Source organism: Podarcis muralis, chromosome 17 (assembly GCF_964188315.1).
Source record: "Podarcis muralis chromosome 17, rPodMur119.hap1.1, whole genome shotgun sequence".
Taxonomy (NCBI): Eukaryota; Metazoa; Chordata; class Lepidosauria; order Squamata; family Lacertidae; genus Podarcis; species Podarcis muralis.
In genome coordinates this window covers 39,449,467-39,474,223 of record NC_135671.1, presented here as the reverse complement: position 1 = coordinate 39,474,223, position 24,757 = coordinate 39,449,467, and the positions used below count along the sequence as shown (strand labels likewise).

General features: G+C 47.9%; 2 protein-coding genes across 4 annotated transcripts; one reads left to right on the top strand and one right to left on the bottom strand.

Moving 5' to 3' along the window:
* Positions 1 to 4,096: 4,096 nt before the first annotated feature.
* EMD (emerin) lies at positions 4,097 to 13,932 on the top strand. 3 transcript variants are annotated; one of them, XM_077921711.1, is made up of 10 exons: positions 4,097 to 4,715; positions 6,007 to 6,057; positions 6,720 to 6,809; positions 8,038 to 8,130; positions 8,221 to 8,301; positions 8,586 to 8,669; positions 9,274 to 9,354; positions 11,227 to 11,330; positions 11,458 to 11,510; positions 13,278 to 13,932. In XM_077921711.1, the coding sequence occupies exons 1-10, from the start codon at positions 4,112 to 4,114 to the stop codon at positions 13,531 to 13,533; spliced, it is 1,497 nt and encodes a 498-aa protein (XP_077777837.1). In that variant the 5' UTR covers positions 4,097 to 4,111; the 3' UTR covers positions 13,534 to 13,932. The 3 variants fall into 3 exon arrangements, with proteins under 3 accessions (XP_077777837.1, XP_077777839.1, XP_077777838.1); XM_077921713.1 differs by lacking the exon at positions 6,007 to 6,057 and having other exon boundaries at positions 4,097 to 4,712; XM_077921712.1 differs by lacking the exon at positions 6,007 to 6,057.
* Positions 13,477 to 23,296, bottom strand: LOC114587421 (uncharacterized). Its single transcript, XM_028711625.2, has 4 exons — positions 23,149 to 23,296; positions 22,250 to 22,382; positions 14,751 to 14,889; positions 13,477 to 14,595 (listed from the first exon to the last, which is right to left on the bottom strand). Exons 1-4 carry the CDS (start codon positions 23,279 to 23,281, stop codon positions 14,314 to 14,316), a joined length of 687 nt encoding a protein of 228 aa, XP_028567458.2. The 5' UTR covers positions 23,282 to 23,296; the 3' UTR covers positions 13,477 to 14,313.
* Between the last annotated feature and the right edge of the window lie 1,461 nt (positions 23,297 to 24,757).

Sequence of the window (24,757 nt, the reverse complement as noted above, 5' to 3'; positions counted from 1 at the left end):
GAGGTACCACTGTATATTTATTTTGGGTAGAGAGGAGTAGTTAGGGGTAAGTGTAGGGTTAGGGCAGTAGTTAGGCTTAGGCTTAGGCTAAGTGCTGGGGGGGGGGTCAGAGTTAGGCTTTGGTGGGCATTTTAGATAGTTAGCTAGTTTAGAGAGGGGGTGGAATTTTCCGTGAGCAAAATGTGCAGGCTGTAAGTAGGATTCTTTCCCTTTCTCTTGGTCTCCTGGGGGCGGGGGGGGGGGGTGTGAGTCTTGGGGTCCCCTGCACAGCCTTGGCTCTCTGGAAATCAACCTGGCCAGTCTTCTCCAGAGAGCTCAGCTCCTCCACACTCTTTCCCTGCCTTCCCCTTTTCTCTCCCCTCTCATCATTTACATTTACTAGGACATTCCTAGCCCACTTTCCTCCCAGGAGCTCAAGGTGGCCTTCATGTTTTTCCCAGCCACCAATTGTATCTTCACAGCAGCCCTGCCAAGTAGGCTAGGCTGGCCCAAGGTCCACCAGGGAGCTTCATGGCTGAGTGGGGATTCGAACCCTGCTCTCCCAGGTCCTCCTAATCCAGCCCTCCAACCACCACACTCTGCCTGGCTCCATTTTGCATCTCTCCAGCTGCCCTACGACCTCGGCCTTCTCCCCCTTCCTGGGGGTCTCTCTGGCTCCAAGGAAGACTCCACCACCTTCCTCATGTTCTGCTCCTCTTCTGGGACACCTTGATGCTTGGAGGACCCTCCTAGGGGTCTCCTCCCTCTCTAGGAAGGGCAGGGCTGTCCTAAGAAGATGAGGCAGAGCAGCCCTTAAACAGCTGGCAATGCTTCTCTTTCCTTTGGGCTGGAGCTCTTGAACCCATAGCACTTGGTGCCGCTCTCTCTGCCAGCCCTTCGTGCTCTGGACTGCCTCTTTCCTAATGATGCCCTTTCAGGTGATGCCCTTTCAGGTCACTGAACTGCAGAGAGATGGAAGGAATTGGGCCATATGGCCCTCCTCACCCACAAACATCCCCCAAGAATTGGGGCTGCCGGCTTCTGAGTCACTCTCTTGTCTCGTCTCTTCTAGTTTCAGGTGCTTAAGGCGCAGCAACAGGGTGACCCCCCCTGTAAGGCCCAGAGCAGTCCATGGCATCAGGTGAGCAAGTGGTCTCCTTTTTGGGACAGAGGAGGGCAGGAATGGGCTGGGGGGGGCAGCTAGTCAAAAGATGTACAGAGCCAGATGGCTGGACCGACCCACAGTCTATCTGGGCCAGCATCTGGAAACCCAACCCCCCAGTGACCACCCCGTTTTGTGGTGTCCGATGGAGGAAGCAGGGTGCTGGGCTGCGGGGCAAGGTGGGGGAGGGGGCAGTTGTCAGTGGGAGGGGCACCTTCCCTGGGGAGCCATGTTCTGGGGAGAAGGCCAGGATTGGCCCCTAAAGCCTGGGGTGTCCCTCCCCTGTAGTAGGACTTGGAACACAGGAGAAAACTCTTAGAATAGCCTTGCCAGTGGCTCAGGGATGAACTCACCTGTCCCCATGTTCTTCTCTTTGCGGATGTGCTGGGGTTCCACATCCCTTCCCTAGGGGTGAGTATAGGATAAAACGAGAGCAGGGAGTGGATCCCTCAGACCTGCCCCCCACTGCACTCTCAGATGCGGAGGAGCCCCCCCCCCCCCGGAACTGACAGCCTGACGTTTGCATTTCACCTGCTGGAGGAAGATCAGCTATACCTCCAGAAGTGCCAGGCAGCTTGGCTCAGGGGCTCTGAACCCTGAAGAGCTCCAAGCCTTTTTTGCTGCTGCATCACTCTCAGGTTGACTCATGTTCAGCTTGTGGTCCACTAAGACCCCTGGATCCTTTTCCCATGTACTACTAGCAAACCAGGTATCCCTCATCTTATATTGGTGCAGAACCTTAGATCAATCCCTACTGAATTTCTTTTTGCTTTTGGTCATTTATGATTAAGTTATAACAAAAAAAAAATGGAATTAGGAGTCGTATTCATAAAAGGAATTAAGGCAATTTATACAGATCAAACTGCAAACCTGATTGTAAATCATGCCATTACAGGAAAAATATAAGATACAGAAAGGGACAAGGCAAGGATCCCCCCTATCACTGCTTCTTCTTCTTCTTCTTAAAAAAAATTTTTTTTTTTATTAACCAATTTCCACATAACAATTTACCAATCCTCTTAATCAGTTACATTATTTTCCCCCTTTCCCCTCCCCCCCACCAAGGACTTCCCTCAGCTCCCCTCCCTGATTTCTTTACATACCATATATTGTTTTCTGCATGTTGTAAAATTGTACATATCCTTACTTTATCTATCACATATTCAGCTAATAAATTTGTGAATGTTTATTCAAAACTTGCCAAGGAGTCCAATTCATTTTGTTGTCTTTTTATATAGTTTGTAAAAAGTTACCATTCTTCCTTGAAGTCACAGTTGTCCTTAGCACACAGTTTGGATGTCAATTTGGCCAATTCCGCATAGCTCATCAAATTTTCTTGCCACAGTTCTTTTGATGGTATTTCCTCATTCTTCCATCATTGTGCTAACAAGACTCTTGCTGCTGTTGTAGCATACATAAATAAGTTCTTTACTTTTCTTAGCAAGTCTTGTCCTACAATCCCTAACAAAAATGCTTCTGTTTTTTCCCACAAATGTCAATTTAAACATTTTTTTTCAATTCATTATATATCATTTCCCAAGGTTTTTTTTTAAACTTCCCTACATTCCCACCACATATGATAAAAAGTCCCTTCTTTTTATTTACATTTCCAACATGTGATTGACCCAGTTTTATACATTTTTGCTATCTGTACTGGTGTCATATACCATCTATTTTTCACAGTTTCCCCAGTCCTCAAATTGTACATTATGTCCTATATCTTGTGCCTATTTGATCATGACCGATTTGACCTCCTCATCTTTTGTCTCCAGTTCTAGCAAGATACTATATGCTTTCTTCAGCATTTTCACTTCTTCTTCTATAACTTCCTTTTGAAATGTAGAAGTTGTGTAACTAAACCCTTTCTTGTTGTCTTCCTTGTACATCTCATGTAATTGTCTGTAGTGTAACCAACTTTGAAAATGATATATGTAATGGTTCTAGGGGTTGCTCGTGCGTAAGCCTGTGCGTAAGCCTGTGCCAACACCTGGCTGGGTTGCCTGAGTGAACCTTTCCTGTCCGGACAGCCACTCACCCGTGGTTGTCTCAATCGCTGGCAGAATCCGTCAGTGGGCGTTTCTTAAACTTCTTCCAGCAAAGAAGCTCTTTGACGCCCAGTCACCTCCTACTCTCCCTGTGTGGAAGCCTTCTGCGCAAGGAGGGCGTAGGCAGCGGAGGACCCTTCCTCTCCCCGCTGGTCCCCAGCAAGGAGTCATGGGACCGCCTCGCCGATTCCCCCATCTGCCCCCCTTCTCCACTGGAGCTACGCTGATTCCCTTCCCCAGAAGATGGGCTGCCTCTCCCACTCCCGGGACTCTCTCTGGAATCCCTTTGGAGCTTGCTCTCTCCCTCCGGCACTGATGGCAGTTCCCTGACAATATATTTCCTCATCATCTTTTAATTTCCATTTTCCTTCTTGGTCTTTCAGCAAATCTCTCTCTATATGTAGGCCACTTCCCCTTTGTGCCAAGTGGTTTGAGTAACGAAGCTTCAATTGGTGATAACCACCAGGGTGTTTTTTGTTCAATTAAATCTTTGTATCTCTCCCACAACCTCATTAGTGATCTCCTGATTATATGGCTGTAAAATCCTTTGTGCACTTTCCCTTTCCCATACCATAAGTATGCATGCCATCCAAATCTATTATCATGACCTTCCAAATCTAATGCTTCTTCCTATTCCAGTTTTATCCAGTCCCTAATCCACACCAAACATGCAGCCTCATAATACAGTTTGAGGTCTGGGCGGGCAAAACTGCCTCTTTCTTTTATATCTGTAAGTATCTTATGTTTAATCCTTGGCCTTTTGCCCCCCCCCCCCCCAGACAAACTTAGAAATATCCTTCTGCCATCTTTTGAGGCAATCATCTTTTACCATTACTGGACCCCTTATCACTGCTTCAATCATGTATCAGTCCTAGAGGTGTTGATGCGGAGGGTAAGAAATAATTCTGACATAAAGGGGATATGGATGGGCCAACGGAATTATAAGGTAAAAGCCTTTGCAAGTGATGTGGTGTTTTCTGTAGAAGAACCATTGACAAGTGCACCTAAGTTATTGGAGGAAATAAGGAAATATGGATGTGGGTGGCACAGAAGGACGCAGGTGGTGCTGTGGGTTAAACCACAGAGCCTAGGACTTGCCGATCAGAAGGTTGGCGGTTCGAATCCCCGCGACGGGGTGAGCTCCCGTCGTTCGGTCCCTGCTCCTGCCAACCTGCCTGATGAGGGGCTTGTCTCCCCTTCTCCCCCACACTGCGCTGCAGTGAACCAGGCCGGAGTCCCGCTGGCCAAGGCGAGGAGAGACTCCCCAGCCAGCCTCCCCGCCAAGATCCCCGCGGCGTCCAAGCGGCTTCAGCTCCCCAGGCGGCGGGCGTCTCCTCTCCGGCGGGCGGCCTCTCCATTGTCGGGCCCACGGCTGCCTGCGCGAGCTGGCAAGCAGCCCGAGGGAAGGGCGCGCGACGGAGGCCCGCCCCGGAGCCGGGCGGGGTCCGCGGAGCAGGGCGGCGAGATCCCGCCTGAGTCACTCGCCGATGGTGCCCGGCCCAGCGCGCCCGTAGCAGCAGCAGCAGCAGGTAGGGCGCGGCGCCCCCCCGCTTCGCCTTCCTCGCGTCTTTCCCTCGGGCGGCTTCCCCCTCGCCGCTCCCCGCCCGCCGAGCGCCCTTCGGCCGGCCGTGGCCGGATTCGGCGGCTGCCCGGGCGGGCGGGCGGGCGGGCGAGGCCTTTCTCCCTGCTGCGTGTCGCCAGGCGGGCGAAGCGCGGAGAGCGAGGGACGCCGAGACCGAGCTGGGGCGCCGGGGGCCAGAGCAGCCGAGGCCCGTCGGAGGGAGCGCGAGAGGGGCTAGGGCTGAAGGCTGGGCAGCGCCAAGGCCGAGCGGGGCCTCTCGCTCGCTCGCCGCCCCTTCGGGCAAGCCGCGCCGGGATGGAGCACGTGTGGCGCGGCGGGTGCTGCGCTCCCTCCCCGCTCCCAGTGCCGCCCGCTCGCCCCCTCAGCCCCGCGGCCCCGCGGCCTTGACTTTGGGAAACTTGGCGGAGTCGCTTGGCGCTCCTCCCTCGGCCTTGGCGTTCCGGCTAAGGGATGCTCCGGGCGGGCGCTGCTCGGGACGGGAGCCCCGCCAGGCCTCTTTCCTCGGAGCGATACCCGAGTTGCGCGGCCCTCGCCCTCGCGTTTTGCCCTTCTGGAGAAACACGGCGCACCTGCCCGCCTCCAGCCTCCCTCTCCGCCTGCTCTTCCTGCTGAACTGCCTCCCCCATTCCGGGGCGAACATGTGCAGTTGGGAGGAGTTCAGGGAGCTCATTCTGCTTCAAATTTATGTAGTTCTCTTGTGTTACCTTCCTCACCTTCAGCTGCTCCCATTTTTTAAAAGAGGAGACCATTCATATTGTACCTTATTCGGTACCAAAAGTTTAAAATCACTTAAAATGTTTATGTATTTTAAAAAGAAACTTAGTATTTGTAAAATTTCCACTATTATGTATAAAATGTGTATCAAACACCCAGGCGGCCAGCTGGAACTAGGCTTCTGGGGCCCAGGTCTCCTTTTTGCCTGGAGAGATGGACAAGGGACCAGGTGACACATCCACCTGTCCAGTACCAGGCAAACAGGAGAATTGAATCTGGCATCCACTTCCACATACTTTGAATTTTTGCAGAAACATTTAGGAAAAAATATTTTTATATTTTTCTATAGCATTTAAAATTAGCAGGACTGAAAAATGTGTGTGGGTGTTTGCATATGTACACGTGTGTGTGAAATCTTAATCTGGATATTTTCCCAGTTCAGTTTTTTTAAAGAAAAATAATAATTGAAAATCACATATTTAGTATTAAATCCATCTGGATGTGCCTGAAATGTATTCTATTTGCAGCCAATTCTACAAGAGCAGGAGGAGGTCAGTCCCCTTCCTCACCACTTGGTGAGTAGTTGGGAAATTACATGCCCTTTCTATAGACTTTGGCAACTGTTCATCTGCAAGGTCAATAAACTGCTTTTGCTTCAAATCACATTGCCCTGCCCTGCCCAACCACTTAGCAATCAATCACTTGTAAGTGTTAAGAGCTCTTGCTGAGGCAATGCTGCCTTTGGGGCCTGTCTCACCTCTCTTGGGACAGTGGAGGAAAAAAGCACTTAATTTTCCATAGTTTCTCATGTCGCATTCCCCTCACAATCCCTTTTATTGGATACTGGATGCACAGAGCAATCCTAGGAATGTTTGCTAGTAAGTCCCATTGAGTTCCATGGAAGTTAATTCTCTGTGAACTGTGTTTAGGATTGTGGACTATTTTTGTTTCCCTGCCTTAGTTCATTCTTACGTAGTTGGTTTTGTGAGTGCCTGACTTCGTTTTGCCCACTTCACTGAAATCACCCCCACTTATGAAACGGTTCTTTGTGCAGAACCTGCCACAATCTCATTTGTTACCAGCTTGCATTTTGTTTCAGGGTGAATTGTTTTAATTGCTGGTGTCGTCTTTTAAAAATATATTTATATCTGTTTATTTCCTCTTAAAATCATGGCACGAGGAGTACTGTGTGTAACTCTCCCTTCATGCTCCCCCAACCCCATTCTGTATTTTCTAGGTAGCACCATGGAGGCGTATGAAGGTTTGACAGATAAAGAGCTTATTGCCCGTTTGAAGAAATACAGCATCCCACACGGGCCTCTTGTTGGTATGGACTCCAGCACTACACCTGTCTCTCTCAGGGGAATGAAATAGCTTTGCAATTGGAGCTTAGAAAGGGAAAACTCAGTAAGCCAGGCCTGCAGCTTACATATAAAGTGTAAACAGGGGAATCTGTTAGAGTGGACAGATGTAAAAGAGAATTGGATTGAGCAGACAAGACCAATAGGGGGTCTGATGGTAAAGAAGGTGGATTCGGCATGTGGTGTCGTGGGAAATGAGGGACAGATGCCAGGGCTTGTCCACCTGGGAAAGTAACCCATCTAGCAGAAGGAAATCTCTGATCCTAAACCTGTGGGACATCTTCAGGAGAAGAAAAGGCTAAAGGATAAATCCTAAACCAATCTGGAGTAGAGTCCCAAAGACGGTTGGATGGCACCTTGTACGCCCTCCTTCTGGCAACTCCTGCAGCCAAGCTGGTGCCAAACATATTGGTCCGCTTTCCTTTGGACTGGGCAGGTTGGCACCCCAGGTTTGCCGGTAACACACCAATTGTCTTCTCCCCACACCCCCCCCTTTTAGGCGCACTCCATTGTCTCTCGAGATAGATGCCAACAAGGGGAGGGTTTTCAGCTTTACGTACTGAAATTCCCTCTTGTATGCTGAATTTGTAAAGATGTAGTAGCCCAGTCTTGTCTTGGATCAGGCCACGCAGGGCTTTTTTTCAGCTGGAACTTGCCGGAACTCAGTTGCAGCACCTCTCATGTGGGCGCCATTGCCATTATAAGAGAACAAGGTTCCAACACCTTTTTTTCTAGAAAAAAAAAGCCACCCAAAAGCCTGCCTTCTACATAGCAGAAGGGAACAGTAGGTAAGGGAAGGTGGATCCTTCCTGTCACACACCATCCTGTCCAGCTCTTTATTCTGAGTATGGCTAGGTTGGAGAGAGAGGTGTCTGGAAGAATGGAGCGTACGATGGGGAGAATTCACCATGTCCTCCTTTTAAAAATCAATAATCACCAGCCCGTGCTTTCAAGGGGACTAAGAAAAGCAGCCACAAAGAACAAATGTGGGAGCCTTTATCTTGCCTGGTTTGTCCCTTAACATTAGAAGATAGAATGGAGGGAGAAGAAAGCTGGGTGTGTGGAAAAGGCTGCAAGGTCAGGTGGGCTTTTGAAGTGGGCAGCTGTTTGAAAGAGGCAGGAGTGAGAGTCTTGTGGGAGCAGTAAACTTTTGTCATCAAGGAGTTAACCTCCAGCTTGGATTCTGTCCTTCAGGATCAACCCGGAAACTTTATGAAAAGAAAGTCTATGAATATGAGACTGAGCGTAGAAAGCGTCCTTCACCTGGAAAAGGATCACTGTCCACAGGTGAGAATAATTGGGGGAAAACAGGGAAAGGTACCCCTGTCAGACACTTGTCCTAATGCCCCTCCTTCCCATGTGTTTTTACAAATGTAGAGCCATCCACCAGCGAAAGCTACATCCGAGAGACCTTTGTGAGTCCTCAGAGCAGGCCAAACCTCAACTATGGGCGAGAAGGTGAGACGTTTTAGAAATAACTCCTGAATTCCCAGTAAAACAGAAAGCCGGTTTGTAGGGAGGAATTTAGGGACCATTAGAGCATCAATCTAGGAGATGTGGGGAGCAAAAAGGGTAGCTTTGTCAGGGTGGAATATCATCATCACTAAGGGGATCATCTCTTCAGGGGAGATCAGGGCAGCATAGCCTGGGTGTGTTGTCAGTTTTCTAGTACTTTTGGGGAACAAAGGACAACTGCTGCCACCAAACCAAACTCTCCAATTCATTTTGCCCCTCCCTCCCAGCTCTTGGCTCTACAAGGACTTACATAACAGAAAACTATGACTCTCCAGGATCCAAGGAATACTATTCTGAGTATATAAATGAAGGTAGGGGTCTCCACTGGTCTCCACATTCAAGTCTTGCTTTCTGAAAATACAGTAATTAAAATTGATAAGCCAAACGGTTTATATTGTCTCAGCTTGGCTTCAGTATCTCATGCGTAGACTAAGATTAGTCATTTATTTCATTTCATAAAATTTATACACTACTTGATTATAAAAAAGCCCCTCAAAGCGGTTTACAAAGCGAAATCCTATGAAAATTAACTTTAAGCTAGTCTAGGATCTCTTGTCCCAATGATTTGTTGATGGGACAAAGTGCAACTAAGTATCGGTGAATTTAGGTGAGCAGTTTTGATTTTGCAGTGTTCCGACAGTCTGGGTTAGCTGTGACAAGGAAGGCACGCCCTGTAAAAATCAACATTCTGCACCTCAAACAGATTAATCTACAATCCATATAATGTGAGTGCAGAAATACAGTTTGCTGAAACCTATTCTGCTGCCTGCTGTTGCTGCCTGCCTCCCACTCTCCCCATTAACATTTCCCCACAGCCACAAGGCCTAGAAATCTCATTTTTAACAAAGCCATGAAATCTAATAGGAGAGGAAAACCCTTTTGCTAAATATCTTCCCCCACCCTGTCCTTCCCTAGATTCCAGTCCCACCAGGTCCTACCTGAGTGAAAATTACCGTTTGCCTCGCCATGAAGGACGCTCCACATATGCGACTGAAGGTATAGGGGTGGGTAACCCTCTTTGCCCTGTCAGGCCAGATCCTTATCTGCCCGCACCTCCCACACGCCAACCATGACAGGTGGGTGGGACAACCCAGCTGTCAGTCACTTAACAGCATTTTGCCATTGGATGACTAAACAGATGGGCACCTGGCAGAGGAGTGGGATAGCCCAAGTCCCTTGCACAGCACTTCCCAAACATCCAGTAATTGTTGGGTGCTTGGGAAGTGCTGTGCGGGGGCTTTGCTAGTGCTATGGGGCTCACTTTCTGCAGGAGTTGGCTACCCCAGTAGTTTCCAACTTTTTCAGACCCAGGATCCACTTTTACCCATTGCATTTGGGGACCCATTTCTGATTTTTTTTTTACCATGTATTTATATGGTGGTAATTCTGCTGTTATTGTGACCCAACTACCAGCTGAAGACCAGAAGGCTCCATCATCTAGTGGGCTTGAACTCAGTCTGTCAGCTGATACTATACTTAGCACTACACTCCATCTCAGGAAGGGGGAGCCTTTTTCAGGCTGCAGGCCACATTCCCTAACCGCCTGCTAGTGGTGGTTAAGGCCAATGCAAAAGTGGGTGCACCCAGCACCTGACACACAGGGTCTCTCACTCCCCAGCAATTAGGCTTGGTGTTTTTTTTATTTAGCTTTTTAATCGCTGGCAGGGAGCAGGGTGACCCTTTTGAAGACTGCCGCTTCCCTTTCCAGCTGCAGTTCCCATGAAGATTGCAGAAACCTCTTTGAAGATTCCCCACCTTCATTGCAGCAATTAATCTTGAATCCGGCCTCCACTTGAAGATCTTTTCCCAAGCCTAATTGCTGCATGGAGTTTGACCAAATGGGAGGTTGCAGCACATAGGGAGGGTTAATCCTTCCTAGCTGTGATACACCTGTTAAGGAATTGAGCTTTACTGTCCTGAACTGTCTGTGTATCATATGGGAATGTATACGTTTGCTTCTAAGGCCCTAAACATCAAGAAAAAGGGACCTGTCACTGCTGATGTGGTGAACTGCACGTTGCTCATCTGAGGGTTGGAGATTTGAAAATACCAGAGCTCCTGAAACATGTAAAGGGAAGGGTCTGTGATTGAAATGGGGAGCTTCTAAAAACAGATGGAACCAGGAGGGTCTTCAAATCAGGGAGGTCACACATGATATACAAAAGTTTGCTGAGCCTGGTAGGAAGCAGCAAAAGCCTCTTTGGGATCTCAGAATGATAAGAAGAAATGGGATTGCTGGGGATACAGGCAATGCAAGGGAAAACCCCATAAATAGGGATTCTCCTGAGAACCTGTTGAGTTTTAGGGTCTGAATAGGTTAGGGGTAGAGGGTTGCATTAATCCACTTTGGATTTAGGTTTGCTCCAAAGGGAATATTTTTAGTTTCTCTAATTTGGGGGAGTTGCATTTCTTTCATTGTGATATTTGCACATTCTAAATTCAATATGTCTCCATTTTAGTAAATTTATCTCTGGTTTCATAAACCTGTGTGGTCTCGGCTTAATGTAAACCTTGATGCCTATAGCAATAACTTCCGCTTCCTAAGGATGCAACAGAGAGACCCCGGGGAACTTATGGAGACTGTTTGATAAGGGGCAGCCTGGCAAATAATCTCTTATCTGGTGGCATCAAGAACCTCAAATGGGAGAAGGGTGGGTGCAAGCAGAGGGGGCACATTCTCTGTTGTGGCCAGGTCCCCCTTCCCCAGGTAGCACAGCACTCACGAGAGCTGGGATGTGGCTATCACAGCCCCCCTGGAAAAATGCTGTTGCACTATTGGCTGGGGAGATCCCCTGGGTCAGCCCTTCACCGTCTCTACTCTTGCCTATTCCATCTAATGGCTTTGCTTTTTGTCTTTGTTTCCCCCAGACTTGGATGCCAATTCTTCTGAGACGTCCACATCTTCCTACCAGAGTTACGTGTCATCGTTGACCAGTGGGGCACGTCCAGAGGCACCAAGTGCCCGCCAACCAGTAGGTTGTTCCTCACCTTTGTGGCAAGAACGAGGATGCTACCCACGCTGGGCTTACACCCAACTCACCCAGGGAAGGGTCCCTTCATAGCTGCCCTGTGCTGATGGGCACCTGTCTATCTTTTCAGATTGCAGAGCCGTATCCCTACAATTCTAGCCGGAAGGATGTCCCATCTGTGAGGTAAGCAGGGCTAATGCAGAGGCACCTGCAGGAAACAATATTCCAGGCAGAGCTGGTGGTGGAGCGAGATGCTTGGCCCCTTGCCGAGGCAGACGTGGCCCATGCTGGATGGATGCTCAGTCTCAGTATTCCCCCCCCCCCCTCCTGGGTCTGGCACCACCTTCTAGCCAGGAGATGGCTTTCCTACAGGTTTGGGGCTCAAGCTTATTCTCAGGCTACTAAGGAGCTCTGGAACCTAAATTGGCTCTAGACATAAAACTAGGGGTGGTCACAGGACTGGCTAAATGTGGTGCTACCAGGTGCCTAAAGGTGAGCCTGCCGCCTCAGGCAGAGGATGCCGAGCCCTGTAATTGTCATCATCAGCATGAGAGCTGGGAGGGATCTTGGAGGCCATTCAGCCTAATTCCGGGCTCAGTGCAGAATCTGCAATGCCAGAAGCAACTATAGCCATCGCTGGCAGGTGGCCATCTAGCCCCTGGCCACCCCCAGTGAAGGAAAGGCCACTGGCTCTCGATGTAGCCCCTTCCATGGTTAAACAACACTTTCCATTAGGAAGTTTCTCTTAATGGTTAGACCAAAATCTGCTTGCTTTCCATTTCCACCCATTGGTTCTAATCCTGTCTTCTGGAGCGACTGAGAACTAGTTATATAATGATAATAAAAGTTTAGCATCTGTGTGGTGCTTTCCAGAGTTTCAAAACACTTTGCACATATTTATCTTCTGTATCCCTTACAACTGCTCTGTAAGGTAGCCAGAATGATTGTGGCTGTATCACAGGGGATGGAGGGGGAGAGGGCTTGCTTTGTGGCAGACATGAGATTAGAATGAGGGATGTCTAGATTCATTGCTCAGGTGATAGAGCTACTGTGCTGCACCAGTTCTCAGCAGGAAGGACAATTCACCAGGGTGTTCTCTTGTATGAGCTCCACTGAAACAAACTGGAGCTGGGAAACAGCATTACTGTGCTCTGAAGCGCTTCTTAATTTCACTGAGACTTAATCCATGGATAGTGCCTCATATTAATTAGTGATAAGGAAGTTTTGCTTTTGGCAGTTGCCCAAATCTGTCATTGCACAATGGTTTGCTGAAACACTGTTGTCTGTTTTGTCAATGCCACAGCAGGGCACTACCTAGGAAGAACAGCACTTGCTAATGCTTTCCAGTTCAACCTAGCCCTAGGGTGGTCTCTTGCATTCACTATAGAAGGCTTCCCCACTGGCTGGGTACAAGGAAGGGGAAATGTGTAGTAGGAGCAGAAAGGAGACGTACCCAGACTTGTGGCTAGAATTGCCAGCCACTTACAAATGTGAAAAGAGAGGGGTCATTGGCAAACATGGGGCCATTGCCCTTTGGAAAGTTGACGTATGCGGTGGGTACCATGACAATCTGTATTAGGGAGACTTTAATTTATGCAGTCTTGCATAAATTAGGTCCTGCCAACCTAGCAGTTCGAAAGCACCCCTAGGTGCAAGTAGATAAATAGGGACCGCTTACCAGCGGGAAGGTAAACAGTGTTTCCGTGTGCGGTTCTGGCTCGCCAGATGCAGCTTGTCACGCTGGCCACGTGACCCGGAAGTGTCTTCGGACAGTGCCGGCTCCCGGCCTCTTGAGCGAGATGAGCGCGCAACCCTAGAGTCGGTCACGACTGACCCGTATGGGCAGGGGTACCTTTACCTTTAATTTATGCAGGGTGGGTGGGGCTCATGCTAAGCCCTAGTGGAAGGTGGCAGGAATGATCTCTCTCTACTCTGGAATTGCCTTTTCAGGGACAGCAGTTCCTACCAAAGCATCTTCTACCGGAAATCACCTGGCTTGTCCACTCTGGGGGTGGAGCCACGCCGTGCCATCCATCCCGAGCGCCAGACCCAAGCAGCAGAAGGGGCCACGGGGACAAAACGTTACCTACCCCTGTGGCCCCAGCTCTTCCTCTTTGTGTTGCTGGCTGGCTTCTTGGCCTTCATCTACTTTTTCCTTCAGGGCGGTGCTGACGACAACCCTTTTGTGAAGTTTCTTCAGCAGTGAGGCCTCAGCTATGGGGGCACATTGTACACCTAGGCCGTCTCCTCAAAAAGAGCCTGGGATATCTCTGTCAGGCTGTCACTAAGTGCCTTCTTGTTCGTAACCCCCAAGTGGAGGGCAGAATAGAGGGGCTGAAAGATGGAGGTATCCTATCAACCTCCCCAAATCATGGCAGCTCCCCACCTCCCTTGTCAAACTTCAGCTAGCTTAATCTGGAGTATTTTTAATCTGCTATTTTTGTACTTGTGCTTTATTAATCGGGCATGGGTGGCTATTTCACATGAGCGGGAAAGAGAAATGAGGGGATATATGTAGCTTATCAATAGCATTTTCTTTAAACATGTGTGCAAACATGAAATATCCAATAAACCCCACGAAGGGTTTTGTTTTTGTATTTTTAAAGATTGTGTCTTTCATTTTTCTCTCTATGTGGACAATCACTAATTCACCTTTTCCATTGTCACTGCTGCTGCTTATCCCCCCCTTTCCTCAGATGAAGTAGCAGGTCACTCTCTAAAACTGCAGGTAACAAGAAGCGAGACTTTCTGTTTAAGAGGGCTTTTATTTTCTGACTGACAAGTGGGGTGGAGAAGTGGGATCCAGATCAGAGCAACCCCTTGCCTTGCCCCCTTCCCTTTTAGGTTATTCCAGCTCTTGGGTGCAGTATAGGCCCAACCATTTAGGACAGAGGCTGCTGTGGTGTTGCCTCTCCAGCTCTAGAGCAGAAGGGAGCCATAATGTGTCTGGTCATATTAGTGACAAGTGGGGTGGGAGGCAGGAAGCTCATGTATTGGCAAGGGGAGCTGAGGAGAGACTGGAGCCCTTTAGGGAACCCTGAAGCTGTGGGGCTGGAGGCTTGGAGACCACAGATGAGCGTGTGGCTGAGATCCTGAAGGGCTGCCGATTAGTGAGATGAGGGCGCAGGAAGGGGCTGGATATTGGGGGAGGGGCTGCACGCAGAGGAGGGGGATCTCGTGGATAGTGTGTCCTTCGTAGGTTTTCCCGGACCTGGATGAACTCTGGTTGATTCCCAACCGTATCACCTGTTTCTTCCTGTTGCTGGTTCTGTAGACAAAAAAACAAACAAACAGCTGTTTCTCTGAGGTGCTTCTGAGTGAACCACAGAGAAGACACACACCATGGCAGTGCTGGCAAGTGGCCTTTCAGGAGAGGCAGGGAGCCACATCCAGACAGCCACAGTCCCGCTCTCTGGGTGTTACCTGTTCCCGCCTTTGCTGCCAGCGCAGCAGCTCTTGCTCCAGGGACGGCTGCTCCAGGCCACTTTCCACCCCGTCCCGGCGCCGGTTCCGGTGCTCCAGCACCTGCAGCAGCTCTGGCTTAGAACGAAGGCTCAGGCCTCTGAGAGGAGGGAAGTCAAAACAAGACAGCCGTAATTTGCCCCTTCCCACCCTCAGCAGCTCACTTCCCTGATGTCTGTGGCAACCACCCGCCAACCTACTTTGCCTTCACTGAGCCAAGTAACAAATTCAGGGCTTAAGCCAGTGCTACTGAATTAAGAGGGTGTAAGACAACTTCAACCGTCTAAGGATCCCTGTAAAGCTAACAGGGTTGTGTGTTAATGTTCCTAATCTACTCTCCACAACATTGGCCTGGAGTTGTTGCATTACTCTGGGCAACTCAGTAAGTTACAAAGTACAAGTGTAGCCCACACAGTTCTGGTGGGAAAGCCAAAGCAGGAACAGTTTGGCATAGTAAAACTACAGTATTTTATTTACAAACTGACTGTTCTCCCATTTTTAATGGCATCAACACCTTCAGAAGCAGCCCAGCTCCCTTTGCCGAAAGGCAGAGAGTAAAAAGGATTGTAGATTTTCAGCTGCTTAGGCACTGATATATTTAAAATACATTGGGCTTTTGTCTCAATGAAACTACAATTTCCAGGTTTCTTTGAAGAAAGTCCAAAGGATAGTGTGATTTTTGTGCTTAAACCCTTGCCTGGTAGCCACAGGCAACAAGGCATCTCATTACAAGTGAACAAGTAGATTTGAGTTTGCCCTTCAGTACACACAGAGAGATTTTGGGGGAATGTGGTGCGTTGGAATTCTTAGAAACAAACACTATAATGTGAGCACTCCTGCAACCTAAATATACTAAATATCCAATTTGGACTCTCTTCTCTTTAAGTCTTTCTGACCGTGGGATCTCACCCAGTAGTTCCTTAAACTTACTAAAAGCACCCTTTTTAAAGTCCAGAGTGCATGTCCAACTATGCTCTGGACTTTAAGAAGGCTGATTTCAAAAATGGGAGTTTCTTAAAGGTGAAATAATGAAGACACAATGGCAGATAAGTCTAACAATGAAGAAAAGTGAGAGCACCTAAAGAAACCTGTGTGCCTGCTTAAGGAGCTTAGAGGTGAGCTGAGGTTTAAGAAGGGCATGTACAGAAATGGAAGGAAGGGGAAATCACAAAGGCGGCTGCAGGGAGAAGGACAGGCAGGCCAAACCTCGGAATGAGATCAGGCTTGCAAGAGGTTAAAGATATCAAAAAGGTTTCTTCAGCTATGCTGAAAGCAAGTAGAAGAGCAAGCAAGTCACAGGTCTTCTGCATGGAGAAGTGCTATTGGGAGCAGAGGCATAGCATGGGGGGACCAGGGGGCTGTGGCTCCGGGCACACAATTTTGAGGGGGCACAATCAGGTGCCCCCATGACAGGCATGGAGCCCTGGCAGCTGAGGCTTGGCAGCGGGCAGATTGCTCTAGTGGGCAGAAGAAACATGGTTAGTAAAGATAGATTACCAAGATGGCGTCGTTAGTGGAAGCATTGACTTGAGCTCCGCATCAGTTGTGCGGTTTTTATTAGTTTTTATCAGTTTTTATCAGCCTCATTATTTTATCTACAACATTTGGCAGCTTTTCCTTAACTAATATACTGTATTCACAAAGCTTGAGTTAAAAGCTCAAGTTAAAAGTCTTAGAGAAAGTCCTGGAAAGTCTCAGAGAAAGCCTTAATTAGCTCCAGCTCGACTCAATCTACTAACTACTTATCAGCAGGAGTGGAGATTAATTGCTCTATTTTGGGAGGACACCGAGCTTTCTGATTTACAGCAGAAATTAGTAGCGGCTGCATCTCCAGGAAAATGACTAGGAGAAAGAAGCGACCAGTTTCAACTCCACAAGTGAGCCCACAGCAGAAGTGCAAGCAGATAAACTGAATGATTTCGTAAGAGCACAGAATTCAGAACCTACCACATCCAATAGAGCACATTCCCAGGTAGGTGGGGACACTTTAATGGGTGGAGATCACCCAGGGGAGAATGCTGAGACGAGCGCCCATGAACTATCCCATGAACTACTATCAGAGGGGGCACCGCTCTGTGCAGAAATACTCGCGGACCACTGTCTGCTGACTGCCAGAACAGTGGAGAAAAGCAACAGCAAATTAGAAAAGGCAACGTCTCTTTTGACTGAGTTGGTCTTCTGGCGACCAGCAATAGCTCCCTCAATTCTAAAGACTCCCCACAGACACAGGATGATTTGCTGGCATTGATTCCATCTTTGTAATGGGTAGAGCATTTTAAGGCGGTTTTCTTTGATGACTGTATTCCACCTGATATAGTCAAGATCATACCACTTTTACTTTTGGGGATGAGTGCCCCCCTGTCTCCATCACTGAAGTTATAACTTTAATTGACCAGATGAAAGCAGGAAAGGCTGCCGGCCCTGATGCTATTCCATCTGAATTGATCAAAGCCAAGCCAGAGTGGTGGGCTCTGATACTAGAGGAACTATTCACTATGATAGATAGATCTGGTATCATACCTAACTCATGGTAGCAATCTATAATTATCCCAATCTTTAAAAAGGGTGACAAAAAGCTGCCATCCAATTATCGGCCAATAAGTCTACTGTCAAACATCAGGAAATTGTATGCTAAACATCTGTTAAATAAACTAACTACTTGGCTTGATGAGAATAACATCATAGGTCCAGAGCAGGCAGGGTTCAGGTCAGGGAAATCTACTTTACACAACTGTTTGGTGTTATCTCATTTAGCCACTAAATACACGCGGCTTCAAAAAGAATGTCTTTATGTGCCTTCCTTGATATCAAGGCTGCTTTTGACACTGTCGACAGGGGGCTGTTATGGTCCAAATTGGAGACAGTGGGCCTAGAACCTAGATTACTTTACTTGATTAAAAAGCTTTACAGAAAGAACACCTATCGCATAAGAACACCACCAGGGAATGTAATGACAGATCCTGTCATTATAAATGGAGGAGTAAAGCAGGGCTGTTTACTCGCTCTCTCTCTTTTTAATATTTTTCTTAACGGCCTTGCTTCTTTACTAAAACAGTGGATGCCCACAGCCCAAAACTCAATGCATCAAGCATTCCCATCCTTCTATATACTGATGATATGATTTTGCTTCCACGGAAAAGAATTGGCCTAAAACGTTTGTTAAATTCCTGTATTGACTATCTGTCCAGAATGAAATTGTGCATGAACTTTGATAAAAGCAAAATAATGGTTTTTGGGAATTCATGCAAAAGCTATAGCTGGGTGTTTGGTGGGAAACCCATCCAGCAGGTATTCAAATTCAACTACCTGGGGATTACATCTCATCACAGGCGTCTATGGTCCTCGCACTGTGCAATGGCGGTGAATGCCAGTAAGATGTCTATGCAAGCCATCATGCGTTTCTTTATAACAAGAGGTAATTCGCATATCCCCTCTGCCCTCAAGGTCTCCAATTCCAAAGTTATAGCTCAATTGCTCTATGGAATTCCAGTCTGGCTGCCAGGGTTTACCCAGCTGGTAGAACGAGTGCAGGCAGCTTTCCTTTTTAACATTTTTGCTGTCCCACGTTGTGTACCCTATGCAGCCTTGTGTCTAGAGAGAGGTCAACCATAGCCTGGGCGAGATTTCTTACATGCTGGTTAAACACCTGCCTCACAACAGATAAAGATCCTCTCCTTACTGAAGTTTTGCTAGATTCCTTTCTTTCCCCGGGGCTACAACGGTTTAACATAAAGGTACAGCAACTTGGACTGTCAGTGGAATTTTTGCAATTGATGTCCCCACCATCTGCCAAGGCTATAATAAAAACTAGGTTGTGGGACAATTAATGCCAGGAACTAACAGCAGTAGCAGCAGCAGCAGCAGCAGCAGCAGCAGCAGGGAAAACATGTTCCCCTCTTAACTTTCAGCTTTCTTGGGCATATGAAATTAACCACAATTATCTTGAATTTTTGCTTAATCCTCAAGAAAGAAGGGCATTTTTGCTGGCCAGGTTTAATACAAATCCTTCAAACCTCCTATGGGAAGGTTCTCTGGAATGGTGGAAGGAGAAAGAATTTGCCCATGTGAAGACCATCAGGTGGAAACTCTTACACATATGGTTCTTAAATGTAAGCTATATGTTGATCTCTGCCAGCAGTTCCTAGATCAACTCTGCATCCCCAGGTGGAAACCAGAGTTAGAGGTCATACATTTTCTATTATTGGGGAATAATCAGGAGCTCACCAAGTTAGTGGCTAAATATCTTTATCTGGTTTTTTGTCATCGAAACACTTTGCTGATGTCTGATCTCCCTGGAGACCTAGAGATGTAATGTTAGCCTGCTTTGCCTCTTTCATTTGACTAATGTTTTGTGTCACTGGGAAGGTGGGAATTCTAGATTGATTTGCTATGGATGTTTGTATGTGATGCCAATAAAAGGTTTGATGATGATGATGATAGTTGATAAATCACTTTGATAAAATATGGGGACAGAATAATGAGATTTTGGCTGATTAACATTCTATCATTTTTTAAATGTGTTTGTTGGAGAACTGGTTATTTGTTTTTGTTTTATCATGTATTTTGTATTCTCATTTTGTATTTTTTATATATGAACCACCCTCAGATCTTGCGATGAAGGGTGGTATACAAATTTAATCAGTACTCTTTTTTTAGAAAATAAATTACGAAAACAACACAAAAATGCATTGCATATATTATGAGAAAGTGCATGCAAAAATGTGTACATTAGGCAAAATTGAATATAAAAGTTGTTTATTAAGATAAATTCACACTAAAATGTTGAAGGAATTTTCATGAGGATTTATTTTGTTTTATTTTACTTGAAAATTTCTGAAGACATGTGGATGACTGAACGTAAGGTTAGAAAAATGCGAGACCAGAAATGGACAGATTCCTCCATCTCCCTCACTGCCTGCCCCCAATTGCTTTGAGGAGGAATTTCCCCATTATCAGAGTTGGCTTGAGGGAGTGGTGGGCTTTGCTCCCCTCGCCCACATGCTCTTTCTGTGGGCAGAGCTGAGCCGCCACCCCCCACCCCTGCAAAGCTGCCCTGTCCTGGCCCCAGAAGTAGGCCAGTGAGCGTGGCCAGGAAAAGCAGCTCCCCGGTGACGCTTGGCTTGGCTGGAGGCCAGCAGAGGAAGGAAAGGCGACACCTGCCAGCCTCTTGGGCTGGGGATGCGAATCAGGTTACAAAGAGAATCCTGAGCAGAAGGATGGCGATCACTCAGGTAGGTGGGTGGAAGAGGATAGTGCCACAGTTTTCTCCAGCTTGGCAGTGGGCATGAATTGTGCAGCAGGAGTGGGGCAGCACATTCAGAGCTGGCATTATTATCAGGGACAGGGTGGTGCGGGGGCTAGAATGTCAGTCTAAGACACGGGAGGCCACAATCCGCACCACGGCATGAAGCTCACTGGGTGACCTTGCGCCCGTCCCTGTCTCTCTCCCTAACCTGCCTCACAGGATCGTTATGAGGATAAAATGGGGGGAGGGAAAGCCATGTATGCTACCTTGAGCTTCTTGGAGGAAAGGTGGAATATTAAAGTAATAAACAAAAATTATTATCAATTGGAGCTCTCTCTCTGTGTAGACACAATATTTTATCTGTGTCCCTTCCCACTTATTTCTCTCACATAAACACATTCATGAGCGAATGTGAGAGGAATTATGTAGATGTATGTATATAATTATTTACTCACATTTACACTATTCACACATAGGGTAACAATTAACAAATATTTCCGCAATGCTGTTGATTCCTGCCTCTGCTAAACCTCTTCCCATCCTTCCAGAATTACTTACGCACACAAAGAAAAAGGCAAAAATGTAAAAGCAAATAGAAGAACCAGAACCTAGTAATGGACGTGCACGTGAGCATCAGTAAGACAGCAGGGAAAATAAACATTAGACTCTCCATAACTCTTTGGTTACTGAGTCAGGCTGTAATTCTATACCCACTTATCAGAGAGAAAAGCCCCTTTGAACTCAATGGGGCTTAACTTCTGGATAGATTGGTATAGGATTTTGCTTTTAAACTAGTATCATTATTAAAAAATAATAATCCAGATACCCTAAAATATAATGGGGGGGGGGAATCAGCTCTTTTTAACAATCACAAGCACAGCCCACATTCCATGCAGCCATCCATTAATTGCTAGAAGGAGTAAAAGAGTTTTCCCTGGCATTAGAATCCTAAAAGTGGAGTTGGAAGGGACCTTGAGGCTCATCTAGTCCAGCCCCATGGAATGCAGAAATCTTTTGCCCAATGTGGGGCTCGAACCCACAACCCTGAGATTAAAAGTCTCATCCTCTACCAACATGCTTGAGTGGAACCTGTTCTGCTGTGTTACTGAGTAGCTCAAGAGGACCCTCAAAAAGTGGGCAAATATTTGGAAAAACTGAGGACTGTGGTCCATCATACTAAGGCCCTGTTCCCACCCTCCGCCCCCCAATTCTGTCACATAAAGAAAACAGCCTGCTTCTAGGGTGTTACACCTCCAACATAATTTAAATAAAGTCCACTTAGATATTGTCTATTGCTACAATAAACCACCCACCACTTCTCCTTTAACTTTACATGGTGGGAGAGAAGCTGTCACCTAAATAACAAATATGCAAATATGCTTGGTATTGACTAACACAGCACCAACTTCGTTAGGGCCATTACCCCATGAGCTGCAAGCCCAAAACTGGGTACACTCTCCTCATTCCTAGAAAAATACAGTTTTTTATGTTTCTCTCTCAAAATGGGAAACATGAATATGCACAAACTGTTACAGCAGTTTCACATAAGGCAAGGAGGTGAAGTATCATTGTTTGAGTTAATACCTCAACACATTTCTCTCACGGATAGATAAACTAGGGTGATAGTTGTGAAGCTTCAGAATACTTTTTCTCACAAGTTTACAGATACATAGGAAATATTATTCTAGCTGAAGGCCAGCACTTCAGCCCAGAATAAACTAGGAAAATTTTATTATATGTGTATAACTCTGCTTGCAGAATGCCATCCAAATTGACTATTTATTTTTAAAGTCGTGAAATGGCATAGAGAAAGGGGAGTGGGGGAGGCACTGGTGTTGCCCATCGCTAACAAAGCCACAGGTGTTCCTGACACCTCCACAAAGTGGGTCTAGATGGCAAAAACCATTGCAGTAGGCAGACCAGCAGTGGAGGCAGGGAAGGGAGCAATTTTCTGAGCAAGAAGATACTACTGCATTTGGAGTGCTGGAAAATGGATTTCCTTGATAAAGGATCTTTGGCTTCCTCTCAACAAGCTATACATTTAACGTTGCAAGAAAGAAACACAGTCACCTGGAGAGGCCTTAAGAGGGATTGGAACAAAGCTGAAAGAACCCAGAGGTGTGGGTTGTTCTGCCCAGCAACCAGCACAGACCCACTGGAAAGACACGCAAGAAACCCGAAAGAGCGAGAGCAGGCCGGGAGCTTCTAGCCATACTTGCGATGGGTGAACAATAGCTCTCGATGCAGCTGCTGCTGGTTCCGAGGGCCTTTGGCAGGGCTTGTGGCCCGCGAAGAGGCGGCAGGCTGGCCCTCAGCACCCTTGGCTGGGCTTTCTGAACGTGCAGCAGCTGGAAGGAGCAGAGGAGAAGAAGAAGAAGAAGAGGATTAATGCCTCGCGGGTGGAGGGGGAGGCCGGCTGCAACTCCGGCTGGAACATAGCTGTCAACCTTCCCTTTTTTTGCGGGAAATTCCCTTATTCCAGCGCCGTTTCCCGCTGCTTCCCAGATTGTTAGATATCCCGTAGACTGTCCCCGGGACAGGGGAGGCTGCTGATCCCTTCTTTTCAAATCCGAAAGTTGACAGCTATGTTCTTCCCCCGCCTGCTCAGGTCCCCTGCTGGGGGCATGGGGGGTCCAGGTGAAATCCTAAGGAGGGAGAGGAAATGGGGCTCGGTGCACAGGAGCTGGAGAAGAAACGGCGTGAGGCAGGATTAGGGCAACTTTGCCCCATCCTCAAATTCCTTTCCCAGTCTTCAGCCACGTTGGTTTTAGATTAGGGCTTGTCAATTCAATTCACTATTTTTAGGTGATTAGTCCTCTGTCCTTTCCCCGACCACTCTCTCAACTGTGGTGTCTTTTTGAACAGTTAGAAAGGACGGGCGAGCTGCTTCTGGCATTTCCTATGTTCACCAAGTAGGAGACCTGGAGGCGGGTGATGGCGGCTTGTTCCTCCCAGGAGAGTTGAAGAGAGTGTGAAATGAAAGGAACAGGCCCTTCCTACTTTCACTTCTGCTCCTGAGTTTTTCCATTTCCCCCCGAGGAAGCCCCACCAACTTCAGGGAGCTCAGGATGCGCGGAGCTGCTCTCTCCCAGCCCAGGATCCCGCCGCCCTCACCTGCTGCCTCCAGGCGCCGGATCCAGTTGCCCGCCGTGTCCCGCTGCCAGGTGACGCCGCCGACCCCTCGCCGCTCCCCGGCTCCCCTTGCCCCCTCCCCGGCCCGCAGGCCGCGTGGCCCAGCCGCCGCCATCCTCCCGCGGCCAGTGCGCCGCTCGCTCCCCGGCCGGCCGCTCTGCCCTGCCTCCGCCCGCGCGCGCCCGCGGGGGAAACTGGATCTCGCGCTCCAGGCCGGGGCCGGCGCAGGCTCGCCCCATTCAGGGTCGGGGCAGAGCTGGAGGGGCATCGGGCGCCACCCGGGGCGAGAGAGCCGGGCAGCCGGCCAAGAAACCCCCACCCGCCGCCCCAGCGCGGCCTCTCCGCCCGGCGCTGCTTCAGCCCGGCAGGCAGCAGCTTGGCGCGGAGACCTCGGCCCGGGCGAGCAGAAGGAGCTCGAAGGACTACCAGACTTTGAGACAAAAGAAAGGAGACCAAGAACTAATAAAATGAGTTTCAGTAAGCAAAAGTGTAAGGTTCTAGAATTAGTCAGGAAGAAGCAGCTGAACCAATATAATATGAGGGACACCTGGCTTGCCTGAAGTACATGTGAAAAGGATCCAGGGGTCTTGGTGGACCACAAACTGAACATGACATGAGGCAACAGTGTGATGCAGCAGGGGGAAAAGCTAATGCTATTCTAGGCTGCATCAACAGAAGTCTAGTGTCCAGATCAAGGGAAGTCATAGTCCCACTAGGATTCTGTTCTGTCTTGCTCAGAACATACCTGGAATCCTGTGTCCAATTCTGGGCAACACAATTTAAGGAGGATATTGACAAGCTGGAATGTGTGCAGAAGAGGGCAACCAAGATGATCAAGAATCTGGAAACCAAGCCTTATGAGAAATGGTTGAAGGAGCTGGGTATGTTTAGCATGGAAAAGAGGAGATATGATAGCCAATTTCCAATACAGTGGTACCTCGGGTTAAGAACTTAATTCGGTCTGGAGGTCTGTTCTTAACCTGAAACTGTTCTTAACCTGAGGTACCACTTAGCTAATGGGGCCTCCCGCTGCTGCCATGCTGCCACCGCACAATTTCTGTTCTCATCCTGAAGCAAAGTTCTTAACTCGAGGTACTGTTTCTGGGCTAGCAGAGTCTGTAACTGGAGGTACCACTGTATCTCAAGAGCTGTCACATGGAAGATGGAGCAAGCTTGATTTCTCTTGCTCTGGAGAAAGGACTTGAACCAATGGATTCAAGTTACAAGAAAGGAGATTCCAACTAAGCATCAGGAAGAACTTTGGGGCAGTAAGAGCTGTTCAACAGTGGAATGGACTCCCTTGGGAGCTGCTGGGCTCTTCTTTTAAGCAGAGGTTGGATGGTCACCTGTCATGTATGATTTAGTTGATTTCTGCATTGCAGGGGGTCGGACTAGATGGCCCTTATAACTCTATGATGCCGAATATCTGTGCTGTGAACTTGTAACAATACCTCAAAGACTTCAAAAGTCTGTCACCACAAGTACTTCTCTTCATATCATAACAAAAGCTCCTGAATTAATGTTCCTGTTGTTCTTAAGGTTCCCTCTCACACAAGACACCTAATTTTGAAAATTGAAGTTAGCAATTTTT